Genomic DNA, 25931 nt, shown 5'->3' on the forward strand with positions numbered 1-25931 from the left:
TCTCAGTATGCTTTTCTCTTTCCTTCTAGTTGTAGAATTTCCACTCAGCCAGCCTTCCTGTGGTTCTGGATGATGTCCGTTTTGTCTTTTAGTTGTATTTTTGAAGTGGTTGTGCGAGGCAGCAAACTCTGGTGTTTACCTATGCCACCATCTTGGTTTTCCCCCAACAGAAACTCTTGAGGTGTTTTCATTGTTAAAAACAAACAAACAAACAAAAACACCTTTTTTTAGCCTTGTAAAATGAAGGCCCAAGTCATAATGAGCTATGCTGGTATGCAAATTGAGGCCTCCAAATGCCATTTCCCTCAACAGAAATTGATGCTCTTTGAGAAAATGTTCAATTCTAGGTCTGGGGCAGGAAATGTACAATATGAGCCTAGAATATCTTGTCACAGCAAAAAGCAAGAAAGCTATAAAGAATTATTAGGATTATGACAAAAGAATTCAGCCACCCTGAATAACTTCCACTGGCCAAAGATGGGACAGTTTGAACATCAGTAGGATAATGGTAATTGATAAAGCATTTGATATGTTTAAATCCCTAAGTATAAAGTGATTTAAAAAAACAAAACAAAAACTCACTGCTTACTTTTAGAGGATTTTAGGGAATCACTTCATTATTCCAAAAAGTGGTGAATAGGGGAAATGAGGTTTGTCTTGCTTTTCCTATATGATCTACAGTTCAATTTATAAAGTTGTTTTTTATAAATATTCCAATTAACAAAGGAAGAGTGACATCATTAGAATGGCATCATTTTATAACCTAAATAAACACAGAAGGGAATCTAGATGACAAGTATCAGTTCTACTAAATCACAAAAAGAGAATCAGACATTGTATACTTCCTGACAGAAGTACACAGTATCACCTATGAATAGTGTTGCTGGGGGAAAAAAATACAAGCCTGAATCTGATCAAGAGTCTAGACCTCACTATGAATTGAAAGGAAATATAAGGAACATGTTAAACACTGTGGCAATGCAAACAGCTAAGTTCAGACCATGGAAACTACCAGACAGATAACTCAGTTTCTTCAACAGAAAGTTGCAAGGGAAAGAGATGAAAGGGGCAATCATACATATCAGCCATTCATGATATATGGACTTTGTTTACCAATTCAGTCTTTTTGGAAACATCTGAAAAAAATGACCACCATCTGAATGGTTTATATTAAAGAACTAGAGGCCTGGTGCACGAAATTTGTGCACTCGGGACGGGGGTGTCCCCGGAGCCCTTGGGGGATGTCTGATGGCTTAGGCCCACTCCAGGCCTAAGCTGTCAGTTGGACATCCTTAGCGCTGACACAGAGGAGGGAGAGGCTCCCGCCGAAGCTGCTGCGCTCGCCAGCCATGAGCCCGGCTTCTGGCTGAGCAGCGCTCCCCGTCTGGGAGCGCACTGAGCACCAGGGGACAGCTCCTGCGTTGAGTGTCTGCCCCCGGTGGTCAGTGCGCATCATAGTGACCGGTCATTCTGCCGTTTGGTTGATTTGCATATTAGCCTTTTATTATATAGGATTATTAAGTGTTTTAGATGAGATAATACTGTGATTATGTTTGTTTAAAAATACTATCTTTTGGAAATACAAACTAAAATATTTTCAAATAAAATGTTATGTCTGAGACTTGGTTAAAAATAATCAGGGATTGGGGTATGTAGAAGTATAAATGAAATAAAATTGGTCATGTATTTATAATTGTTGAAGCTGAGTAATAGATACATCAGATTTTTTATATTCTCTCTGCTTTTGAATATGTTTGAAAATTACCATTATAACTTTTTAAAGGTTAATTCACCAGATTTTTAAAGAAAATATTCAGATAATCTTCAGGTATAAAGAAAAATCTATAAATAAGATATAGCTTAAAGGGATATAGCAAAATACAGTCTGTTCTGAATAAATAATTAAAGAGGAAATATTTGGTAAAACTCAATATGGCTCTTCATAAATCTCAATGTTGACCTGAATCTTATGGTTTTCCCAGGCTAGAAAGGAGTCACAGGAGCACTTAGCATGAGTCTAATTATCCTCAGACTTCTTTCTGAACAGTAAAGAAGTGGAAAATTCCTGATTCTTGGAGACCTTCCTTCTTAGATAAATCCATGGCAATAAAGCCATAGTGTCTTTGTAACAAGAATTGTAGAATCTTAGGCTTGGAATCCAACTTAGAGGTGTCATGACAGTAATTTCTTTTATACCTGTCCTAGTACATGTACATTCAAGACCTGCTTGAAAACCTCCAGTGCTATGGAGCATATTTACCCTCAAGGAAACTTGTTTATTAGGCAGCTCCAGTTGCTAATATCTCCTTACACTGCATTGCAGTTGGTCTCCTCATGTCTTCCACACATCTTCATTTTGTCTCAAACAAACCTCTTGATTCTTCTAACCATCAGATATGGAAAGGTCGATACCACATTCCACTAAGACTACTAGTATTTTTTTCTTCCAGGCTACTACAGTTTTGTCAAATAATCCTGAAATAACATGATTTTTAGATTTTTTCTGCTTGTCCAAATGTTTTTTGGTTTAAGTTAGAAGAATTATTTCAGATACATTCTGAGCAATTCTCACTAAAACTATGAATGTGATTCTTTTCATTACATTTGGTTAGTGTAGTGTATTTAAATTTGTATTTTGTGGAGGTGAGTTAGATTGAATTTCTTAAGCAGTTTTCATTGAACTTGCATAGACCTTGTGAATATTAGTAAAAAGCCCAGTGGTGTGAATTGTAACTCCATTTTAGTTTTACAATGATAGTATAGAAGCTTCAAGCACATCAGTCTCTATTTGTTGACTCTATCAGAATTATCATGCCCCATCTCCCCCGAAGGAGGAGATTTCGCCCACTGAAACAAATCAGCATTTACACCCAAAGACCCATCACTGACCTGGAGGGCAAGATAGGCTTTGATGTCTTTACATGGGCTTTCCACATAGAGGGGCTTCATAGGAGTGACACTTGCTCTTATTTGCTGGAACTATTAGGAAACTATAGCTTTCTATATACTTAAATCATTCATTTTTTTCACCAAAATATAGTTTTACATTTATTCCTGTCAGATTTCATCTAATTGGTTTCAAACTTTGAATATTGTGTTTTAACATCCAGGCTGTCCTTTCTAATTGATTATCTGTAAATTTGAAAGCATATCTCTATGTCAGGTTGTAGTTTGCAGTTTGTGGGCCAGATCCAAGTAATGTGCATCATGTATTTGGCCTACAGAAAGTTTTTAAATTTTTAAACTATCAACGTTTTCTTAAAAAAACAGGTACCACATAAATATTTGGATTTCTAGCTCCTGTTGACAGAAATCAGAATACCTAGTCACTGAAATAACAATGTTGCCAAAAACTAATTGGCCTTCCTTCCAGAGGTTAAAAAGTCATTAGCTATTGCTAGGTAATCCTTGTCTACTATTCACCTTGGAGTAGCAGATCCATCTGTAATTAAAGCCTGTGGGGGGATCATTTTCTTGGTGCTTTGGTATACTGCCTGCAGTTAACAATCATGCAGAGAAGCTCATAATTTGGGATTATATCATTTTCTCCCTAATTTGAAGCAAATCCATCTAGTTGTTTGCTATTACTTGGCTGAAAGATATAGATATAGATAGATATAGATATAGATATAGATATATACACACACACACACGTGTGTGTGTGTGTGTGTGTGTGTGTGTACATTTTCCAGATATGAGCACAATAGGAATAGTATAAATCTGTTTAAAAATAAAGCTAAAGATCCCAAGACCCTTTCAATGTTATTATAAAAACCTAATGGTTTTTAAACCATTTAAAGTTACTGGTTTATCCAACCTCTTTTTATCTTACCCACAAGGAACTATCTCATCATTAGAATAGAGGGATAAACAAAAGGCTATGAAATGGGGAAGAAAATAACACAAAGCCATGTTTAAATTAATTTCTTACTACATATGCAGTTAATTCAAATACATATGTACCTGGTGGTTATTTTATTTTTCTATGTCCTATGCTGTTATAAAACAAGTTGTCATTTTTTGTTTTAGACCAACTGGTGGGAGTGACAAGTGGACAGCGACAGCTTGTGACTGTCTTTCACTGTACCTAACTGGAGCTGTAGCAACTATAATCTTACAGGTGTGCAATGGGGTTCCAATAGATATGCACTGATTATTTCATTGATGTTTTTTACAATTCTATGTATTTTCTTGTCGACAAAATAACAGCGAGCTTATTTTTTTTTTCAAACTTGGTCTTATAATACCTGTTTGGTAATAGATGTAACATAAATGATCATATGAATGAATCAAAGCATTTCATATTCTTGAGTTGATAATTTGCATGCTACAAAACAATTTATGCTAGAGTATGTTTCTGAAGCCTTTTGATATTCATTCAAACTGGAAACTTTAGTTGAGCTTCTAATGAAGTCAGGTAAACTATTTCATAAAAAGTGTGTATGTGAGTATGGATTTGAGAAGAGGAGATATATATATATATATACATATATATATTATATATCGTTTTAGAACATTAAAAAATACTCATTGCCTCCTTTACATTTTCTAATACCTTTTATCACATTAATAACCAGAATTTTCATATATAAGTAATTTTCCCATGTTACTTTTGTTTCTGTGTGTACTTTCTTCATTTTTACGATTTATATGAAACAGAATATGTTTTGTAGTTCTTTTGCTTTTTATAGTAAAAAAAAAAAAAAAGCCACAACTGGAAAAATATATTTCAATCTATAATTTGCAGTTTTGGAGAATAGAGAGCTTATAACTGATGGTGTAATGCTTCCCACCCCCTCTCTGGGGTGGAAAAAAAAGTACTTGCCTGGGAATTTTCTTTTTGGCTTAGAGAATGTGGAGGAAATGCCTGTGAAAAGTATATTTTGTAGCTCTGGCCAGCATTTCCCAGTGGTTAGAGCGTCGGCCCATGCACTAAAGGGTCTCTGGTTTGATTCCTGGTCAAGGACATGTACCTGGGTTGCAGATTCCATCTCTCTCCTCTCCTCTCTTTCTTCTCTCTCCTCTCTCTTTCCCTCTCTTTCTCTTTCCCTCCCTCCCTCTCCCTCTTCCTCTCCTCCCTCTCTCTTCCTCCCTCCTCCTCTCCCTCTATCCCTTGCCCCCTAGCCCCCTCGCCCCCTCTCCCCACCTCCCTCTCCTCCTCTTCCTCCCTCCCTCCCACTCTTTCTGCTTAGAGGGCTTCCCTAAATGTAGAAACATATCCTTAGGAGAGGATTAACAACAACAAAAAAAAGTATATTGTGTAGAAGATCTCATTTTTGTATCTCATACTTACTCTGCTCTTAAACCACTAGGAAAACAACACGACATGGCCATTACCTGTGAAAATTTTTTGCAGAAATGAAAAAGGAGAGCGTGTTGATGTCTCTAAATATTTGATTAAAAAGGGCTTGGCCTTGAGAGAAAGGAGGTATGGACTTTCTTTCTTTTTTTCATCAGTTTGTAATGAAGGCTTCTTATTTACCTGTATGCTTTCCTGTCTGTGTGCTTTCAAACCCAAATTGCATCTCGTTTGCTCTTTAAAATGATAAACTAAACCCAAGGAGCCAGCTCAGAAACAGATTCCTTCATGATTGCCAGTTCCTTTATTCAATCCCATCAGCTCTTGCATATTTAAACCCCTCTTTAAACTAACATGTTTGCTTCTCTACTTTTCCCCTCCCCTTGCTTTGGCATTTACACTCCAATCCAAAGGAAAGGAGATGAGGGGATGGTATAGTGGGTACCAGATCTGTACCCTTTGGCTTCATTTGCTTAGACAGAAATGTTTAAGCTTTATGTTGACAATTCTGGTATACACCAAAAATATGTTTTTGTGAAACAGAAATGGGTAACAAAAAATGTAATTGAACAATATTTACATTTAAAGATCTTTTCAGGTACATCTTTCGCGGTTTAAGTACTTTGGTCCATGGAGAGAATGAACATGATATTGCAATAGCCCTAGCTTCCTTTACTCTCTCTCCTTCTAGATGTAGAGGTCTATGGAAATTATTGACATACTAGAGGCCCGGTGCATGAAATTCATGCACGGGGTCAGGGGGTGTCCCTTAGCCCAGCCTGCACCCTCTCTCAATCCGGGACCCCTCGGGGAATGTCCGACTGCCAGTTTAGGCCTGATCACCCCTAACCACTTGCCTGCCTGCCTGATTGCCCCTAACCACCTCTGCCTCAGCCCCTGCTGTGGCAGCTTCGTCTGGAAGGACATCCAGAATGACGTCCAAAAGGTTGTTCAGCTGTCCAGTCTAATTAGCATATTACGGTTTTATTATTATAGATGTTCCAAGTAGCCACTTTGTACTATGCATGGCCAAATCTCTTTTTTTTAATACTACACTAGAGACCCAGCGCATGAAATCGCGTGAGACCCAGGCCCAGTGCACCACGGGACCCAGCATCAAGTCCCGCTGGCGCCGCGGGACCCATCAGTGCACCTCCTGGTGACCAGTCTTTGGTTGTTATGGCATTACGACCACTGGGTTTTTATTATATAGATTATTACATGTTCTCTTATTTGGACCCCAGTCCTGATGAAATAGAAGGAGAATGAAAAATCAGAAATGGAATGGGTCATAAGGTGGTTAGCCATGCCTGCTAGATGCTAACCTAATGCTGGACAGTGGCCTGCGGCTGCCTCTGCATCTTTAGTCCCACGTGTGTCTCTTTTGGTTCACTGACTTTAGACTAAAGCAATTCCTGATAAAGAAATGTTAAAGTGAACAATGCTGGGCAAGTTAATAGCACTAATAGATAGCATCTGCTTTTATGGAACTGAAACTACCAGCTGTCTCAAGGCTGAGGACTGAAAGAGAGCTGTGGAAGGTGTGAAATTATGTAACTTTATCAATGCTTATTTCCTTTTAAAAAAATACAGGAAAATAGATGAAACAAAAATCTGCTATAATTCTGCTAAAATAAGCAATGCTAATATCTCCTAGGATTCTTTTTTGTAGGCATACTTTTTTTTATAATTGTAAAGGAATAACAGGAAATTTAAAAAATGGAGTGTATATAGCATATTACCATTAACATTTAATCTGAATAGTACTATATTTTTAAGAGACTCATATTATCTTTGTGTTATTTTATGAATGTTGATAACTTGCCAGGTGTATATTGATCTAAATTAGAATCAACGTGATTGTATTTCCCATTTACATCTAGTTGACTTATACTTAAGATGTACCAATGAGATTTTAAGAGAGAATAGCATGTAATATGAGATTATAAAGCATTTAAGTGAAATCAGTCCTTTTTTATTATGCTTATTCATAATTTAAAGTAATTTTCATTATAACTTAAATTATGTTCCTTTTCATGTAATAAATTAGACTGGACTACAGCAAATATTATATTAGAAGGATTCTGTTTATATTATTTTCTCCAGAACTTTTTATTGCTCATGTTTAGATGTATTCTTTTTTGAATGTTACAGAATTAATAAATTAGATAACAGCCATTCATTATCTGAGAAGTCTCTGGAAATCCCCCTGAAACAAGAAGATTCAGTGGTTACTAAGTGTATTAAAATTAACTTTGACCCTGACAAAAAAGCTGCTGATATTATCAATGAACACAGGGTGTCTGCATTTAAGGAGAACGTTCTAGAAGCAAGAACCCCTGGATGCTATAAACCACCAGTTATTCCCAACATGAAAGTATTTGAGGCAGTAGTCAGTTGCATTGGTGATGATGGAACAGTATTTGTGGTGCCTAAGTTGTCAGGTAAGATCTTTTATGTTATGTAGGATTCATCAGTATAAGTCCTAGCTAGTAAGATAGACATGGATTTAAATACTTTAGACAATATTTAACCTCTTCCAACCTCATTTTCATTGGGGTTTTGTGAGGGTTAAATGGAATAAAGAATGCAAAGTGTTTTTCACAATGCCTAGCACATAACAACCATTTATTGAGACATTGGGAATAGACATTAAGCTTAAGATAAACATGGGGATGGTTCCAGGTTCCACACATCTTTTTTTAAAAATAAATATTTATTGTTCAGATTATGAAAGTTGTTCCTCTTTTTCCCTCCGCCGCTCCCCTCCACCTGGTTCCCATCCCACCCCTGCCCTTAGCCCCCCTCCTCATCCATAGGTGTATGATTTTTGTCCAGTCTTTTCACACACCTCCCACACCCTTTTCCCCCCCAAGAATAGTCAGTCCATTCCCTTTCCATGCCCCTGTTTCTATTCTATTCACCAGTTCATACTGTTCATCAGATTATTTATTCACTTGATTTTTAAATTCACTTGTTGATAGATATGTATTTGCTGTTCATAATTTTTATCTTTACCTTTTTCTTCTTCTTCCTCTTCTTAAAGAATACCCTTCAGCATTTCATATAATACTGGTTTGGCGGTGATGAACTCCTTTAGCTTTTTCTTATCTGTGAAGCTCTTTATCTGACCTTCAGTTCTGAATGATAGCTTTGCTGGGTAAAGTAATCTTGGTTGTAGGTTCTTGGTATTCATCACTTTGAATATTTCTTGCCACTCCCTTCTGGCCTGCATGGTTTCTGTTGAGAAATCAGCTGTCAATCATATGGATACTCCCTTGTAGGTAACTAACTGTTTTTCTCTTACTGCTTTTAAGATTCTCTCTTTGTCTTTTGCTCTTGGCATTTTAATTATGATGTGTCTTGGTGTGGTCCTCTTTGGATTCCTTTTGTTTGGAGTTCTCTGCACTTTCTGGACTTGTAAGTCTATTTCTTTCACCAGGTAGGGGAAATTTTCTGTCATTATTTCTTCAAATAAGTTTTCAGTATCTTGCTCTCTCTCTTCTTCTGGAACCCCCATAATTCGGATATTGGTATGCTTGAAGTTGTCCCAGAGGCTCCTTACACTATCTTGATATTTTTGGATTCTTCTTTCTTTTTGCTTTTCCGGTTGGGTGTTTTTTGCTTCTTCGTATTTCAAATCTTTGACTTGATTCTTGCGATCCTTTAATCTGCTGTTGGATCTTTGTATATTATTCTTTATTTCAATCAGTGTATGCTTAATTTCTGACTGGTCCTTTTTCATATCCTCCAGGGTCTCACTAAATTTATAGGCGGTTTCTAGAAAATTCTTGAAAAACCTTATAATCGTTGTTTTGAACTCTATATCCAGTAATTTGCTTTCCTCCATTTCTGTCATTTGTGACCTGTTTCTTTGTCTCCGCATTTTGGCTGCTTCCCTGTGTTGATAGAGTGGCTTTGTGTGCTAGGTGTCCTATAGGGCCCAGTGGTTCAGCCCCCCCAATTACCTGAGGTGGACACTCTTGGTGCACCCCTTTGTGGGCTGTGTGCCCAGTCTTGTTGTAGTTAAGCTTTGATTGTTGTTGGTATCACTGGGAGGAATTGACCTCCAGGCCAATTGGCTGTGAGAATCAGCTGTGTCTATGGTGGGAGAACTTCTGTGCTGGAGACACCCTTCTGGGGCAAGACCTGCTTCAGTGGGGCTTTGGTGCTCACTGAGTCTGCCCCCTGAATGTGTCCCTTATGGATCTGAGGAGTTGAAATCTGGATAGTCCCACTCTGACCAGTTGGTACACTGGCACTTGGATCTCTAAGGAGGTGCTAATTTAGCCTCTGCCTGAGGGCACCCAGCAGGAGCTATGGAGAGATCTGCAGATTCCTCTTCTTTGTTTGGGATTTGGAGGTGCCCAGATGAGGCCCACCTGTGAAGCAGTGCAAGCTGCTATGGGGCCTTGGGCCTTCTTTTGGATGTTCTGGGTCTGTCTGGCCCAGCTGCAGTTTGTTAGGTAATTTTAGATTGCAAAGGGCTAGGTCATTCATATGCAAAAGCCTCTGTGCACAGTTTGGGTGGGGCAAGGTCTCGGAATCAACAGGGCGGAGCAAACAGCTATGGCTGCTCCTCAGCCCTGCCCTAAGAGGCTCCAGGTCTCAGTGTCCCGCGGTAATTGCTGCAAGCATCTCTGAGAGAAAGCCGCCCTCGAGTTCCGCCCAATGCCAGACAGTCCGTTTTCTCCCAGTGTGAGTCTGGGTCCCCAGAGACTCGCCTGGAACTGGAGTTCAGAGCAGTCAGGAGCTTGTCTCTCTCTCCCAATTGCAAAAGACAACCACATCCTCAGTTGCCAGCCCTTTCCACGCGCACGTGCGCCTCTGTACCTCTGAACTTTACTTCCGCACCTCCTCTGAGTCTCAGTATGCTTTTTTCTTTCCTTCTAGTTGTAGAATTTCCACTCAGCCAGCCTTCCTGTAGTTCTGGATGATGTCTGTTTTGTCTTTTAACTGTAGTTTTGACGTGGTTGTTCAATTTGCAATATAGGATTACTGACTGTATTTCCTACGCTGTACTTTACACACAGCAATTTCAGGTGTTAAACTATGCTGCCATCTTGGTTTCTCCTCCACACATATTAAAGGGGGTAATTCTTTTAAAAGGTACCTATGCAAGTTTGGAGGCTCTCTAAGAAAAAAGAATATAAAATTTTATATTCATTTAGAATGTGAAAAGAAATTACCACAAATGACTAGAGATTCAGGGCTCGTTGAGAATGAATATTCAGGCTTTTCTGAGATCTCCTTAAGCTTATGTACAAGTTCTTCCTTTCTACAACCTGGTCATGTCCAGAATACTCTATAACTCCCACCAACTCTAGTATGACTTAATCTCTTTTAGTTCCATAGTAAGTCTGCCTATGGATAAGGCGATGGTGGCAATGAATTTCTTTAAATTTTTGTTTCATTTGTTGATCTCCTAAATATTATTTTTTAATTTGGAAAACCAAATAAATCTGTGTAGTTGGCTATTCTAGAGCCAAGAAACCCTTCTAGAAGACGTGAACAATGTTTGAGACCTCTAGCACTAGAAGTTAATCCAGACATGTGTAAATAGTCATAGTTCAAACTGCTTGACTATAATGTGCCAGGCAGTGTACTACATACTTTACATGTATTGCCCCACAATCCTAATAATGCAGATAAGCACTATTACACCCAGTTCACAGAAGAACAAACAGATTTTGAGGGTAAAGGAACTACCCAATATTACTCAACTAAAGTGGTAGAACTATTTAAGGAAACTAATTTCAGAGCCTGTGTTCTATGCTATCAGTTATGGGGATATGTATTTACTCTGGAAATAATGGGTCAGTTAGCAATAAGTAGCATTAGAATTTTACTTTTATATCCCAGCATTCTGCTGTATCTTAGCATCAAGTAGCACATAACTATGTTCTATTTCACTTAGATGTGCTAACAAAATAACACCATAAAGTAGTTCCTTTATATTACACTCTCTGGTACATAGCTATAGTTTTTCAGGGTTCTTGCACTCCCAGAAGAATGCTTACGCTTACGACTAGAGACCAGAATAATTCTTTACATGCTGTTAGTCAGTTGTATGTTTTGAAACATATAGAAGCTACTGACTATAAGCTTTAATTGGATTTTTATTAAAGCTCTAATATATACGACTGATTTTTACTTCTTTATATTATCTAAATGATAAAATTATTAAAGGTTAGTGATGATTTCATTTGAAAGTGGTAGAAATTTTCCTAAGTACTTTCTATTTTTAATAATTTCTTCAGAATTTGAGCTAATAAAAATGATGAATGAAATTCAAAGTAATTTAAAATGCCTTGGTCTTTTGGAGCCTTATTTCTGGAAAAAGGGAGAAGCCTGTGCAGTAAGAGGATCAGATACCATGTGGTATAGAGGCAAGGTAATCGAAGTCGTTGGCGGCACTATCAGGGTAAGTCTGATATTCTTTTGTGACTATTTTCAAGCTTAAATGTTGTAACATTAAGTGGTCTTTTAAATCTAAATACATGAAAGTTTGATAAAAACATTTTTTAATGAGTTCAATCCCGTAGGAAGACTGGTCAATGTATTACATATTTATTTGTCATAAGAATTTTTGTTTTTATTTTTTGTTTGTTTTTTATTTTCTTCTGTGTGTTTTTTTTAAGTATAATTATTAACGTGAATAACCAAAAAATATTTCCAGGTGGAGATTTGGCCACTAGTACTTTAATGGTACCACTTATTTGTCATTGGAAGCTCTGTTTGTATACATGATGTCAAGTAAAAACAGCTTGCTTTCCAGTACATTACATGTTTGCTTAGCAAATTCATTTACAGCCCAGTTAATTTGCCCTATCAGGATAATGGTTACTTCCAGAATACTGAGATACAGTATTTGAATTTCACACAACAGAGTTAGAAAGAGCTGTATACTTTGAAAAAAATGTGTATATAAAAAGACACATAAGAATACTTCCATTTTAACAATGTATTTTCAAAGTAAAGCAACTAAATCATGAGCCTTTCAGCACTTTAAAATTTCAATTTTAGGAGGGGAAGAAAATTTCTTTTTTACTTTCATGGGGTTTATTATCTATTTGATGATGATACCTAACAATTACATAGCACTTCTGGTTTTATAAGGTTCTTTCACATATGTGCATTCATGTTTGTAGATATAGGTTATTTCCATTTTACTAATAGGAAAATTAAAATTTAGCATCTGATTTCTAAACTTCTGATCTAAATCTTATGCTTTTTCTACTGGACTACAAGCTTTAAATGGTTTCAGTAGAAATAAAGTGGTTTCAAATTTGGGGTGAGTATTTAAGCATATAAATACTTACAGATTCATGTATTTATATGTACATGAGTTCATTTTCACATACATTTGAATTGTTTAGATAACCCCTTTTTAATACAAAAGTGAACTGAAATTCACTTTTACTAATTTATTATAATTCGTGAACTTTACATATATGGAATCCAAATAAATAAGATGGTGGTAAATTTATTTTTTCTGTTTTTAAAATTTATTTCAAAGTATTTTAATACTTTAATCATCACTTTTATTTTTCTGTGGTCGTTTTACATTTCAAGTATACACAATACACTTTTCATTCCTTAACCTGATATCTTTCAAAGTTTAACCTATGATCAACATTAAGAAATAAACATTACACCCTGGCTGGTGTTGTCAAGTGTCAGCCTGCGCACTGAAAGGTCATGAGTTTGATTCCCAGTCACGGGTACTTACCTGGGTTGCAGATTCCATCCCCGTCCCAGTAGCGGCACAACCAATCTGTGTGTCTCTCTCACATTGATGTTTCTTTCTCTCCTTCCCTCTGTCTCCCTCTTTGCCTTCCACTCTCTCTAAAAATCAATGGAAAAAATATCCTCAGGTGAGGATTAACAACAAAAGAAGAAGAAATAAACATTACATGAAACCGTACTCACTCTAACTACATGTAATATACTCATATTTTTATTCAACTCTATTTCATTTTTTAAAAAAAACTTTACAGTTGACATGCAATATTATATTAGTTTCAGGTGTATTACATAGCGATAAGATATTTATATAACTTACAAAGTGTTCTCCCTGATAAGTCTAGTACCCACCTGGCACCATACCTAATTATTACAATACTAGAGGCCCAGTGCACGAAACTCATGCATGGGTGCAGTCCCTAGGCCTGGCTGGCGATCAAAGCATGAGCGTCTGGTGTAGAAGGGCAGGTCCCAGCTGACCTCTGGGCCCTGGGTGACACCCAGTCCCCGGACCCCCACGCGCCCCCCTCCACCTGAGTCACGGCACCCGAGTCCCCATGTGGAGATGTGGTGAGCACGGGTAGACACCGCAGGTGCCTCTGGGCTGCCCAGCAGTGCCACACGGCACCCAAGTAGGCAGCGCACTCTCTCCCAGCCGGCCTTGCATACTGGCTCCTGCGCGAACCCACGGGGAGTCCAGCTGGCCCCTGTGGTCCCAGTGCCTGCGGCCTGGCTCCCCCAGAAGAGGCCATGCGGGTGTGGGGTGAGCTCCTCGCAGACGCCTGGCACCTGAGTGCGGGGGCTTCCCTGGTGCGCCAGCCCTGGCATCCTGGGGGAGGGTAACGGGGAGTGAGAGCGAGCTCAGTGGACACCCTGCATTCTCATCGCACCTCTATCCCCAGGTAGCCAGCAAGAGGTCGCAGTGCATCACTGACACCCGCCATGTTCCGCACTGCCCCCTGGTGGTCAGTGCATGTCATAGCAAGCAGTCAAACTCTCAGTCTCCCTGTGGAACAATCGCCCGAGGGGACAATTTGCATATTAGGACAATTTGCAATATAGGATTACTGACTGTATTTCCTATGCTGTACTTTACATCTCTGTGATGTCTTTCATTTTTTAAATGCTGATTGCCAAGACAACCCAAGAAGGAAGGATTGCATGGAAAGTTTCCCGAACTGTGAAATTGTTTGAGAAATACTAAGAATTTGAGAAATACCCCTTTATTAAATGTAAATTAGTACTTCTGAAATATTTAGGGGGGAAGACAAAACAAAATTTAAAAATTATTCTGAAAAATTTATTATTCTCAAGGAATTTGTAAATGTAGTAAGAACCAGTTTAAGAAAAGAAAAAACAGCCCTAGCTGGTTTGGCTCAGTGGATGGAGTGTCAGCCTGCAGACTGAAAGAGTCCCAGGTTCAATTCCTGTCAAGGGCTCACGCCCAATGGGGGGCCTGCAGGAGACAGCCAATCAATGATTCGCTCTCATCATTGATGTTTCTCTCTCTCCCGCTCCCTTCCTCTCTGAGATCAATAAAAACATATTTAAAAAAAAAAATAACAACAACTCTGTTATGTGTAAGAGAAAAATTTAGACAATAATATCCTGTGGGATGAGGAGATATGATGTTACTTTTTTCTGATTTTTCGAGTCCAGATTTAGATATCTTTTTAATATATCTTTTTTTAAGAAGAACAATAGCAGTTTCTTCTGTCCCTTGGCTTTAATACTAAATTTTAAATATAAACTGCATTTGTCCTGTTTCAGGTACAATATTTAGATCATGGACTCACTGAGAAGATCCCACAATGCCATCTCTACCCTATTTTGCTATATCCTGACACACCCCAGTTTTGTATTCCTTGTCAGCTCTATCATACCATACCTGTGAGTAAACAGTAATTGGTAGCATGATTAATTTTTAAATATTGTTTTTTATTAATAATTTTCTAGAAATTAGCATGTAATTTGAAATCTCTTTCAGTTGTAACAAAAATAATAAAATACTTAATATGACAGCTAAAGGGACTTCATGAAGAAAACTACAGAATTATACTGAAGGATATAAAAACATCTGAATAAATGAAGAGACATGATATCTTCATAGATGGGAAGGCATAAGCATGTAAAAATGTCTTATTCCTTCATCAAATACAGTTTTAATAGATTTGAAGCTGGAAGTCAGATAAAGGAATGTATATTAATTATCTTTTGCTATATAAAACTAAGCTGAAACTTGTGATCTAAATTAACAGTAAACTTTTAAAAAATCTCATACAGTTTCTGTGGTCAGGGATTAGGAGTAGTTTAGCTGGGTGGTTTGGCTCAGGGTCCTGGTGGTTCTGCAGTCAAGATGTCACTAGAGGTGCCATCGTTCCAGGGACTGACAGGTACAGGGTCCATTTCCACGTGGCTCACAGGCATGGTGTTAGCAGGAAGCAAGAAGCCCCCGTTCCTTGCTCTTAACATGTGAAAAATAACAATCACTGCTCTGTAATAAACGCATCTTGTAGGCATTATAATACATATTGTACAAGCACCACATTGGTATATTGGCCTTTTCAAAAGCATATTTCTAAAGCATAAAATGCTTTAAAAGAGTATGATGGTCGAAGCTCAGACAAATACTAGTTTCCTAAGATCATTTCTATCATACACCCATGATATTCTCTGAAAACTGCTTATATATTTTGTACTACTCTCTAATGGTATGTGTTTATTGCTACTTTTGATGTATCTTCATTTACTTCATGAATTATTTTGTGAAAGTGTGAAAAATCAGTTTATTTCTCCCAAATAGGTTGGGAGTGTCTGGCAACCAGATGCAATAGAACTCCTTCAGGAACTGCTTTCAAAGAGAGAGGTGGAAATTCACATTATGGTAAGTAGTATTTAAAGCATATATCGATTTAAATTATTTGCCATAAGGTGTTACATATAACATAATTTGAGGGATCTTTTTATGTTGAACGATGTTCCTATGTGAATGTAAATTACTCACTAATATAAAGAAATTATTACTTTGGTTTCTGATAACTTTTAAAAGCATTAGAATCGGTAATTTGGAAGATTCCATATTAACAACTTATTTTGATAACGGGGAGCAGTATCAAAGAATGAGAGGCATTTAAAAATATACATGGTAGTTTTCAGGACAGTGCTACTCATGGAACACTGTGCTAGGTACAGGTAAAACCTTATGCTCAAAGACCTTTTCCAGTCAGGGAAACAACTAGACACCAGACATAAGCCCAGGAGCTGTATACTACAAAGTCACTTGGCTGATAAAATGAGTAAGTACGTAGGGACTTAGTGATGTTGAGAACTGAGGTAGCCCTTGAAGAAAAGATAAGAAAGTTCTTCTGACCAGGGAAATGGAATCCACCAGGAAGCATAGAGAGACAAATGGACACGGCACATTTTTAAGAAGTAGTATAACTGTTTGGCTAGAAGAATAGAGGTTTCATGAGAAAAAGTAGTGGTGAATAGGATTTAAGAAAGGTAGAGGTCAGTCGGTGGGGCCCCATCAGAGGTTTCTAAGCAGTGAGGTAAGAAGATTAATCTGCAGCTATGTTTAAGGATTCCAGTAGAAATATACAAAACTGTAAGGAGAGTATTTCTGTGCGAAAGCTATGATGATAGGATGATAAAGACTTAAGAAGAGCCACAGACTCGCTTGAATGAGAAAGTAGAGAAGCTTTTAGTGTTGCTTGTGTTAGTACCCAGAGCCGCTCTGGTTACTTATAGGCTCTGTGGGACTTGAGTTTATCAAGGTAGCTTTCTTTGCTACTTAATTTAACATAGGAGAACAACTTGTAGTACAGTAAGTCCTCACTTCACATCATTAATAAGTTCTGTGACTTTAAGCGAAATGAAGAGTTAAGTTTCTAGGCATCTTATTAATGTTTTAACTAAAGGACCTGCTGTATACCAAATACTGCTCAGTTTCTTCGAAACCATGGATTTGCATGTCCTGCAGCCCTTACTGCCTATCAAACCTTCCCTAGGCCCAGAGGTACAACAATGAACTGAATAGTCAGAAATTCCTGCCTTCATGGAGCTTCCATTTTAGTGGTGGGAAACAAAATTAAAAACATCTATATATATAAAGAGCCAGGGTCCGTAACAACCGAAGGCTCTACCTAACACCGGAAGTCAGTGCTGGGTTGCCGTGGCGACCCAGCACTGACTGCAGCGGGTGCCAGAGCAGTGACCCAGCATTGACTGCCGAGGGGGCTGCAGATTAGGCCTGGAGAGAGGCCTGCAGAGAGAGAGGCAGGGTCTGATCTGCAGCCTCAGTGGCAGCTATTGATCAGCCGTTGCCTCTCTTTCTCTCCCGGCTTCGCCAGCAGCCGCACCTCTGTTTCTCTCTGGGCCTCCGCGGGGCAAGCCCCCTCTCTGATCAGGCCCAGAGATAGGCCTGGAGACACTGACTGGCATAGAAACTGACCAATCAGAACCTAATCTGGATGAATTATGATGAAGGCAGAACCTAAGGTGGGGGCTGAGGAGGGGTTATAAGGACAACAGCTATTTGGTATAAGTTATAAGAAAGTGGTTCAATTTTTTAATGACCGCTTTGGCAATATAGTGCATATGACTGGCTATCAGTCCAGATATAGAGATTATGTGTTTTTGTCTGCCAAGAGTATCTCCTCCTGATGAAAAAGGCTTTTCCTCCCCATTTAAGCAATCCTATCCTATATAATCTATACTAATAAAAGGGTAATATGCTAATTAGACCAGGTCAACCAGCCATCTTCCGGACGTCTGACTTCCTTCCGGACAAAGCCATGGTGGTGGGGGGCGAGGCAGAGGCAGTTAGGAGCGAATAGGCTGGCAGGGGAGGGCAGTTGGGGGTGAGATCAGGCCAGCAGGGGAGGGTAGTTGGGGGCAACCAGGCTGGCAGGGGAGGGAAGTTGGGGGCAAGATCAGGCCAGCAGGGAAGGGCAGTTAGGGGCGATGAGGCAGGCAGAGGCAGTTAGGGGTAAGATCAGGCCAGCAGGGGAGGGAAGTTGGGGGCAAAATCAGGTCGGCAGGGGAGGGCATTTGGGGGCAACCAGACCGGCAGGGGAGGGCAGCTGGGGGAAACCAGCACAGCAGGGGAGGGAACTTGGGGGCAAGATCAGGTCGGCAGAGGAGGGCAGTTAGGGGTGATCATGCAGGCAGAGGCAGTTGGGGGGCGAGATCAGGCTGACAGGGGAGGGCACTTAGGAGTGATCAGGCAGGCAGAGGCAGTTAGGGGCAATCAGGCAGGCATGCAGAGAGGTTAGTGGTGATCAGGGAAGCAGGCAGAGGGGTTAGGGGCAATCAGACAGGCAGGAAGAGACAGTTAGGGGCAATCCGGCAGGCAGGCAGGTGAGCAGTTAGGAGCCAGCGATCCCAGATTGTGAGAGGGATTTCTGACTGTGGGATCGGGCCTAAACAGGTGGTCGGACATCCCCCAAGGGGTCCTCGATTGGAGAGGGTGCAGGCTGGGCTGAGGGAATCCCCTCCCCACCTCGGTGCATGAATTTCGTGCACTGGGCCACTAGTCTATAATAATAAAAGGGTAATATGCTAATTATCCAAGACATCATTCCAGATGTCCTTCCTGATGAAGCCGGGGCCCGGGAGAAGCCAGCCCAGGTCCCCGGTGCCTGCTGGTGGCCAGAGGAGGGAAGCCCGGGTCCTGGGTGCCAGAGGGAAGCCGGTGCTGGCAGCCGGGGGCAGGAAGGCCTACTCTTGCATGAATTTTCGTGCATAGGGCCTCTAGTAAAATATAAGGTATGTTAGGTAGTAACAAGTGCTGGGGAGAAAAATAAAGCAAGAAAGGATGACAGAGGTGAGGCCAGGGAGGAAGTCACATTTTTAAATATAGTGGTCAGGGAAGACATCACTGCAAAGGTAAAACCCAAGTAAAGACTTTAGAATGAGCACAAGCTATGTGGATGCTGGGAGAATAGTGCAAAGGGCTCCAAGACAAAAGCACGCCTAGAGTCTTCAAGGACAGCCAAGGATCCTCTGTGGCTGGAACAGGAGGAATAAGAGAAGAAGTGGAGACAGGAGGAGACTTGTGAGACCTCTGCTGTCAGGCTGACCTGGAGAGCCATTTGAAGTTTTGAGTAAGGGAGCGACATGATCTGATCTTACATTCTAGTGTTTTCACTCTGCCCTGATAGAAACTGGATAGCAGAAAAAGATAGAAGCAGGGAGTTCTGCTGGCAGGCAATTATAGAAACTCAGTGGAGACCTGACTTTGGACTTAGGTGGTAAATGGGACAGATCAGCTGGTGAGTATGTGTCTGCTCAGTACCTGATCACAGTCCAGGGATTAAAGAGCCATTATCATGACTCCTTCTAGACTGCTATTAATCTCTTCCATTTCTGCCATTCTTGAATTTTTAACTAAACTTCACTTTTTTACACCTGAAAATAACTTTTCTTTCTCCTTCTACTTGGTATAGTTATTGGTATCATCTAAAAATGAGGGGTAGTAAATTATATGTAGCAAATTATTTTCCAGTAAATAAGTATAAAACACTCTACCTTATTGACATGTGAATATATTTTACAAAAACCAAAATAATATAATTACTGCCTCATAACTTGCCAAAATACCATTAAGAAAATTTTATGAAATTAGTCAAAGTGGTAATACTGTGATTTTCAGAAATCTAATTTCATTCTTGTTGACTACAAAATTGTAATCTTCAAACAGACTTTATTTTTATAGTAATAATCTTTTTATTTAATTTAAATAGGAATTGCCTGAAAATCCATGGGGGAAATTATCTGTGCATCTCTATTTTGATGGAATGTCACTTTCTTATTTTATGGCACACCATAAATATTGTACTTTTGAACATTCTGAGGAGATATTAAAAGAAGTAAGTGAACTATTTTTCTATAAAAATCTAAATTATAGAAAAACAAATTCTGGTTAAAATGTTGTATATTGCCAAAACCGGTTTGGCTCAGTGGATAGAGCGTCGGCCTGCGGACTGAAAGGTCCCAGGTTCGATTCCGGTCAGGGGCATGTGCCTGGATTGCGGGCACATCCCCAGTGGCAGATGTGCAGGAGGCAGCTGGTCGGTGTTCCTCTCTCATCGATGTTTCTAACTCTCTCTCTCTCTCTCCTTTCCTCTCTGTAAAAAATTAATAAAATATATTTTTTAAAAAATGTTGTATATTGTCTTACACCTTAAGTCTTAATATGGTTCTACATGTCTGATATGTTGAGAGAATAGAGAATTTGTAAAATTTTTATTGAGAAAGCAATATACTATATCATGCTTTATATTGTCCTACAAAGGACTAATTGCATTAAGATTCATTTAATGTTTCTGTACCTTCAGTGAGAAGCCCATATGTTATGTTAGCCAATGTTGTTTAAATATAGAGATGTAAGTAATAAAATCTTAATAGAATTCACTGCTAGAAGAGGACTCTCTCCCAGATAAAATATTTTTCCTTTTATTTGGCTTTATAACATTTCCCCCATTTTCCTGAATACAGGAAACTCAAAGCCAGATTTTAAGGTTAGCTTCAATAAGTAGCCCAGTCCAAAAAAGTATCCAAAAATATGAAGATAGTGTAAGGAGCCTCTGGGACAACTTCAAGCGTACCAACATCCGAATTATAGGGGTGCCAGAAGAAGAGAGAGAGCAAGATATTGAAAACCTATTTGAAGAAATAATGACAGAAAACTTCCCCTACCTGGTGAAAGAAATAGACTTACAAGTCCAGGAAGCTCAGAGAACCCCAAACAAAAGGAGTCCAAAGAGGACCACACCAAGACACATCATAATTAAAATGCCAAGAGCAAAAGACAAAGAGAGACTCTTAAAAGCAGCAAGAGAAAGACAGTCAGTCACCTACAAGGGAGGTGACTGTCATATGATTGTCAGCTGATTTCTCAACAGAAACTATGCAGGCCAGAAGGGAGTGGCAAGAAATATTCAAAGTGATGAATGCCAAGAACCTACAACCAAGATTACTTTACCCAGCAAAGCTATCATTCAGAATTGAAGGTCAGATAAAGAGCTTCACAGATAACAAAAAGCTAAAGGAGTTCATCACCACCAAACCAGTATTATATGAAATGCTGAAAGGTATCCTTTAAGAAGAGGAAGAAGAAGAAAAAGGTAAAAAAACAAATTGTGAACAACAAATACACATCTATCAACAAGAGAATCTAAAAATCAAGTGAATAAATAATCTGATGAACAGAATAAACCGGTGAATATAATAGAATCGGGCATAGAAAGGGAGTGGACTGACTATTCTCGGGGCGGGGAAAGGAGTGTGGGGGGTGCGGGAAGAGACTGTACAAAAATCATACACCTATGGATGAGGACAGTGTGGTGGGGGGCGGGGGGGAGGCCGAGGGTGGGGTGGGAACCGGGTGGAGGGGAGCTATGGGGGAAAAAAAGAGGAACAACTGTAATAATCTGAACAATAAAGATTTAATTCAAAAAAAAAGCCCAGTCCAACTGCTTACTGCTTCTGTTTTTTAATATTTTCAAAGATATAACTAACCTGTACTAGATAAGTACTTTCTAGAAATAGGGTATTCATCATAAATAATATTTTATATGGCAAGATATTTTTTTCTAGACTTATAGTTCACTTAAGGTTAGTTTTCTGAATATTTATTTTAGTGATAGAAGAAAACCAAATATTATGTGTTCAGTTTAATATAGAAAACTACTTCTTCTCTCAAATGGAAACTGTGATATTACTTAACTTTGTACATGTAATTCTTACCTCTGGCTTTTTCTTTTAAGGAGATGGGTGTGTGCGTGCACGTTGTGCACCCCATGTATTTGTGTAAAAGGTGTTTTACCTATTAAACAGGTTTTAGAAAGATTATCTAGTCTCTTTTAGTATTACTCTTCAGTGCTATCATTTAAAAGGAAAGGTAATAGCTCCCACTCTCTTACAATAAACTAAATACAGTTGACATATTTTATATGTTAGCATAATTTTGAGGGTTTTTACTGTTGCAGTATTCAGATTACTCCAAACATTACATTTTCCCATAGTTAACCTGAAATAATGAAATGAATGCCAACAAGGGCAAGCATCCAGTTTTTATGGAGATGAAATATGAAAGTGCCTAAAAATGATGTTACATAGTTAAAGATGGTTTTTATTCATTAATAATATTGTATTTCAGAAACCAACAGATTACAGTAAAAAGTATGAGGATGAAAGATGGGAAATAAGGTTTGAGGTAAGTTTCAATCCAGATATTCTGGAAACTTTGGACACTTTATCAATATAAAGGGTTTGATACAAAATCAGGAAGCATTTTCTTTTATATCAGTTTCATCGAGGCATAATTTACATACCATAAATTTCAACTTTTTAAAGTGTACAATTCAATGGGTTTTTAGTATGTTCAGAGAGCTGCATTCACAGAGTGCAATCATCATGACTATTAATTCCACACTTCATCACCTGAAAAAGAAACCTCACCAACAGCAGTCACTTCCCATTCTCCCCTTCCCCAGTCAGTCTCCTGGAGACCATGAATGTCCTGTCTCTGGATTTGCCTATACTGGACATTTCTCATAAATGGAATCACACAATACAAAGCCCTCTGTGATTGGCTTCTTTTTTTCAGCATAATGTTTTCAAGCTTCACTCATATTGGAGTATGTGTCCTTTTTATGTCTGAATAATATTTCATTGTATGGATAAACCACATTTTGTTTACCCATTAATCTGTTGATGGACACTAGGGTTATTTCTACCTTTGTGCAATTGTGAGTAAAACTACGGTGAACATTTGTGTACAAGTTTTTTGGTGGACATCTGTTTTCACTTCTCCTGGGTATGAACGTAGGAGTGGAATTATTAAGACATCTGGTGACTTTGTTTACCATTTTAAGGAACTCTATGAGACTGTTTTCTTAAGGGACTGTACCATTTTCTTTTTGTACTGGGAACGTATAAAGGTTCATTTTTCCATATCCTTACCAACACTTGCTACCTGACTTTTTTCCTAGCCATCTTGGGATAGGTGTGAAGTGTGGTATCTCATTGTGGTTTTCATTTGCATTTACCTGATGATCAATGATGGTGAGCATTTTTTCATGTGCTCTGTGGCCAAATTTGTATATTTTTTATGAAGAAATTTCTATTAAGATCCTCTGCTTAGGATTTTATGCCAAAACCAAAGGCAGCAAAAACAAAATTAAACAAGTGGGACTATGTCAAACTAAAAAACATCTGCACAGCAAAAGAAATAATCAAAAATGAAAAAGCAGTCTACTGAATGGGAGAAAATGTTCACAGATCATATATTTGCCAAGGCGCTAATATTCAAAATATATAAAGAAGTTGAACAACTAATAGCAAAAAAAAAAAAATTAAATGGGCAGCCCTGACCAATGTTGCTCAGTGATAAGGGCATCAGCCCAGGCACCAGAGGGTCGTTGGTTTGATTCCTGGTCAAGGGCACGTACCTGCATTGTAGGTTCGATCCCAGACCTGGTCAGGGCGTGTGTGGGAGGCAACCAATCAATGCGTTTTTCTCACATGGGTGCTTCTCTCTTCTTTCCCTCTCCCTTCCTCCCACTCTTTTAAAAAGCAATGAAAAAAATATCTTCCGGTGAGGATTAATAACAAACAAAAAAAATGGGCAGAGGATCTGAATAGACATTTTTCAAAAAAAGACATACAAATGGCCAACAGGTATATGAAAAGATCCTCAACATCACTAACAATAAGGGAAATGCAAATCAAAACCCTAATGAGATATCACCTCACACTTTTTAGAATGGCTGTTACCGAAAAGAGACAAGTGTTGGTAAGGATGCGGAAAAAAAGGAAACCCTTTTGTACTGTTGATAGGACAGCAAATTGGTGCAGCCACTATGGACAACAGTATGGAGGTTCCTCAAAAAATTAAAAATACAACTACTTGATGATCCAGCAATCCCCTCTGGGTATATATCTAAAGGAAACAAAATCACTATCTTGAAAAGATAACTGCACCCCTACATTCACTGCAATATTATTTACAATAGCCAAGACATGGAAACAACCTGATTATCCATTGATAGACGATTGGATAAAGAAAATGTGATATATCTATGTCTATAAGTACATAGATATACACACACTATGGAATATTATTCAGCATAAAAAAGGAAACCCTGCCATTTGTGACAACATGGATGGACCTTGAGGTCATTATACTATGAAATAAGTCAGAGAAAGACAAATGCTATTTGATCTCACTTATATGAGGAATCTAAAGAAGCTGAGCTCATAGATACAGTCAAAAGATTAGTGGTTGCCAGAGGTGGGGGGGCTAAAGGTGGGGAAAATTGGTGAAGATGGTCAGAAGGTACAAACTTCAGTTATAAGATACTTAAGTCCTGGGGATGTAATGCACAGCATAGTGACTATAGTTAACAATGCTATATTGTGTATTTGATAGTTGCTAAGGGAATAAATCTTAAATTTTCTCATCAGAAGAAAGACAGGTTTTCTAACTATGTGAGGCAATTAACTAGACTTATTGTGGTGGTCATTTTATAGTGTGTACCTATATGAAATCATTATGTTGTTCACGTTGAACTAATACAAGTTTATATATCAATTATATCTTGTGCCAGGCCAGCACGGCCAAGGATAAACCTGAGGGAGGGCGGTGAAGGATTTAGAAAAGACAGACAAAAGAGAATATAGCTGGGGCTAGGCTGATCTTCCATGCCTGGATGAGGACAGAGAAAGATCCCTCCTGTAAGCTGAGGCTTTATTTTATAGTCAGAGACAAAAAAGGTTGTGGTCAACATAGTTACAATGTTCTTGTGAGTTTCACTTGTTTTGGCAGCACTTGCTGCACCTCCCACAGCCCATCAGCTACCCAGGAAAGATCTAGGGATGGTCATAAGGTCAAGCTTAATTATGCTAAGAGAGCTGTGCCCTCCAAGCTGGGACTTGTTTGTGGCTCTGCCACAGGTCAATACGAGGTTTAACCCTATAGCCCAGTGGTTCTCAACCTTCCTAATGCTGTGACCCTTTAATACAGTTCCTCATGTTGTAGTGACCCCCAACCATAAAATTATTTTCGTTGCTACTTCATAACTGTAATTTTGCTACTGTTAGGAATCGTAATGTAAATATCTGATATGCAGGCTGTATTTTCATTGTTACAGATTGAACATAATTAAAGCATAGTGATTAATTACAAAAACAATATGTAATTATATATGTGTTTTCCGATGGTCTTAGGCAACCCCTGTGGAAGGGTCATTCAACCCTTAAAGGGGTCTCGACCCACAGGTTGAGAACCGCTGCTATAGCCGCTCCCTACAATATCTCAGTAAAACTGGGGGAAAATAGAAAGTAAAAATAAAGCTGTGCTGGTTTGGCTCAGTGGATAGAGCGTCGGCCTGCGGACTGAAAGGTCCCGGGTTCGATTCCGGTCAAGGACATGTACCTTGGTTGCGGGCACATCCCCAGTGGGAAGTGTGCAGGAGGCGGCTGATCGATGTTTCTCTCTCATCGATGTTTCTAACTCTCTATCTCTCTCCCTTCCTCTCTGTAAAAAATCAATAAATATATTTTTTAAAAAAGTAAAAATAAAGAAAAATGGGAAAAAGATGTTCTCTGCCCCTTTTTAGCCAGTTTTTAGCTAGTGACCTCTGGTTTACCCTATAATATCCTGTTTTTATTATTGTAAGAGTTCTTTATATATTCTGTATACAAGTCCCTGATCAGATTTGCAAATATTTTCTACCATTCTATGGGAGAAATTTTCACTTTCTGGGTGGTATTCTTGGAAGCACCTGAGTTTTTCATTGTAATGAGTCCAATTTATATGGTTTTTATTTTGTCACTTGAGCTTTTTGGTGAGGGAAGTAAGAGTTATAAGTAAAAGTTT

General features: G+C 38.8%; 1 protein-coding gene across 2 annotated transcripts in view; it reads left to right on the forward strand.

Annotated features, from left to right (window-relative positions):
- Positions 1-25931, forward strand: part of RNF17 (ring finger protein 17) — a 159760-nt gene that overhangs the window by 114933 nt on the left and 18896 nt on the right. Inside the window, exons 23-30 of one of the 2 annotated variants that reach the window (XM_070407527.1) lie at positions 4030-4132; positions 5313-5428; positions 7454-7743; positions 11560-11723; positions 14816-14935; positions 15849-15929; positions 19792-19917; positions 22209-22265. In XM_070407527.1, the coding sequence (XP_070263628.1) occupies positions 4030-4132; positions 5313-5428; positions 7454-7743; positions 11560-11723; positions 14816-14935; positions 15849-15929; positions 19792-19917; positions 22209-22265 (1057 nt within the window). The remainder of the gene's footprint in view (positions 1-4029; positions 4133-5312; positions 5429-7453; positions 7744-11559; positions 11724-14815; positions 14936-15848; positions 15930-19791; positions 19918-22208; positions 22266-25931) is intronic. The other variant, XM_070407528.1, reaches the window with a different exon arrangement.

This window comes from Myotis yumanensis, unplaced genomic scaffold (genome assembly GCF_028538775.1).
Source record: "Myotis yumanensis isolate MYYU_CA2020_CCGP unplaced genomic scaffold, mMyoYum1.0.hap1 SCAF_3, whole genome shotgun sequence".
NCBI classification, from domain to species: Eukaryota; Metazoa; Chordata; class Mammalia; order Chiroptera; family Vespertilionidae; genus Myotis; species Myotis yumanensis.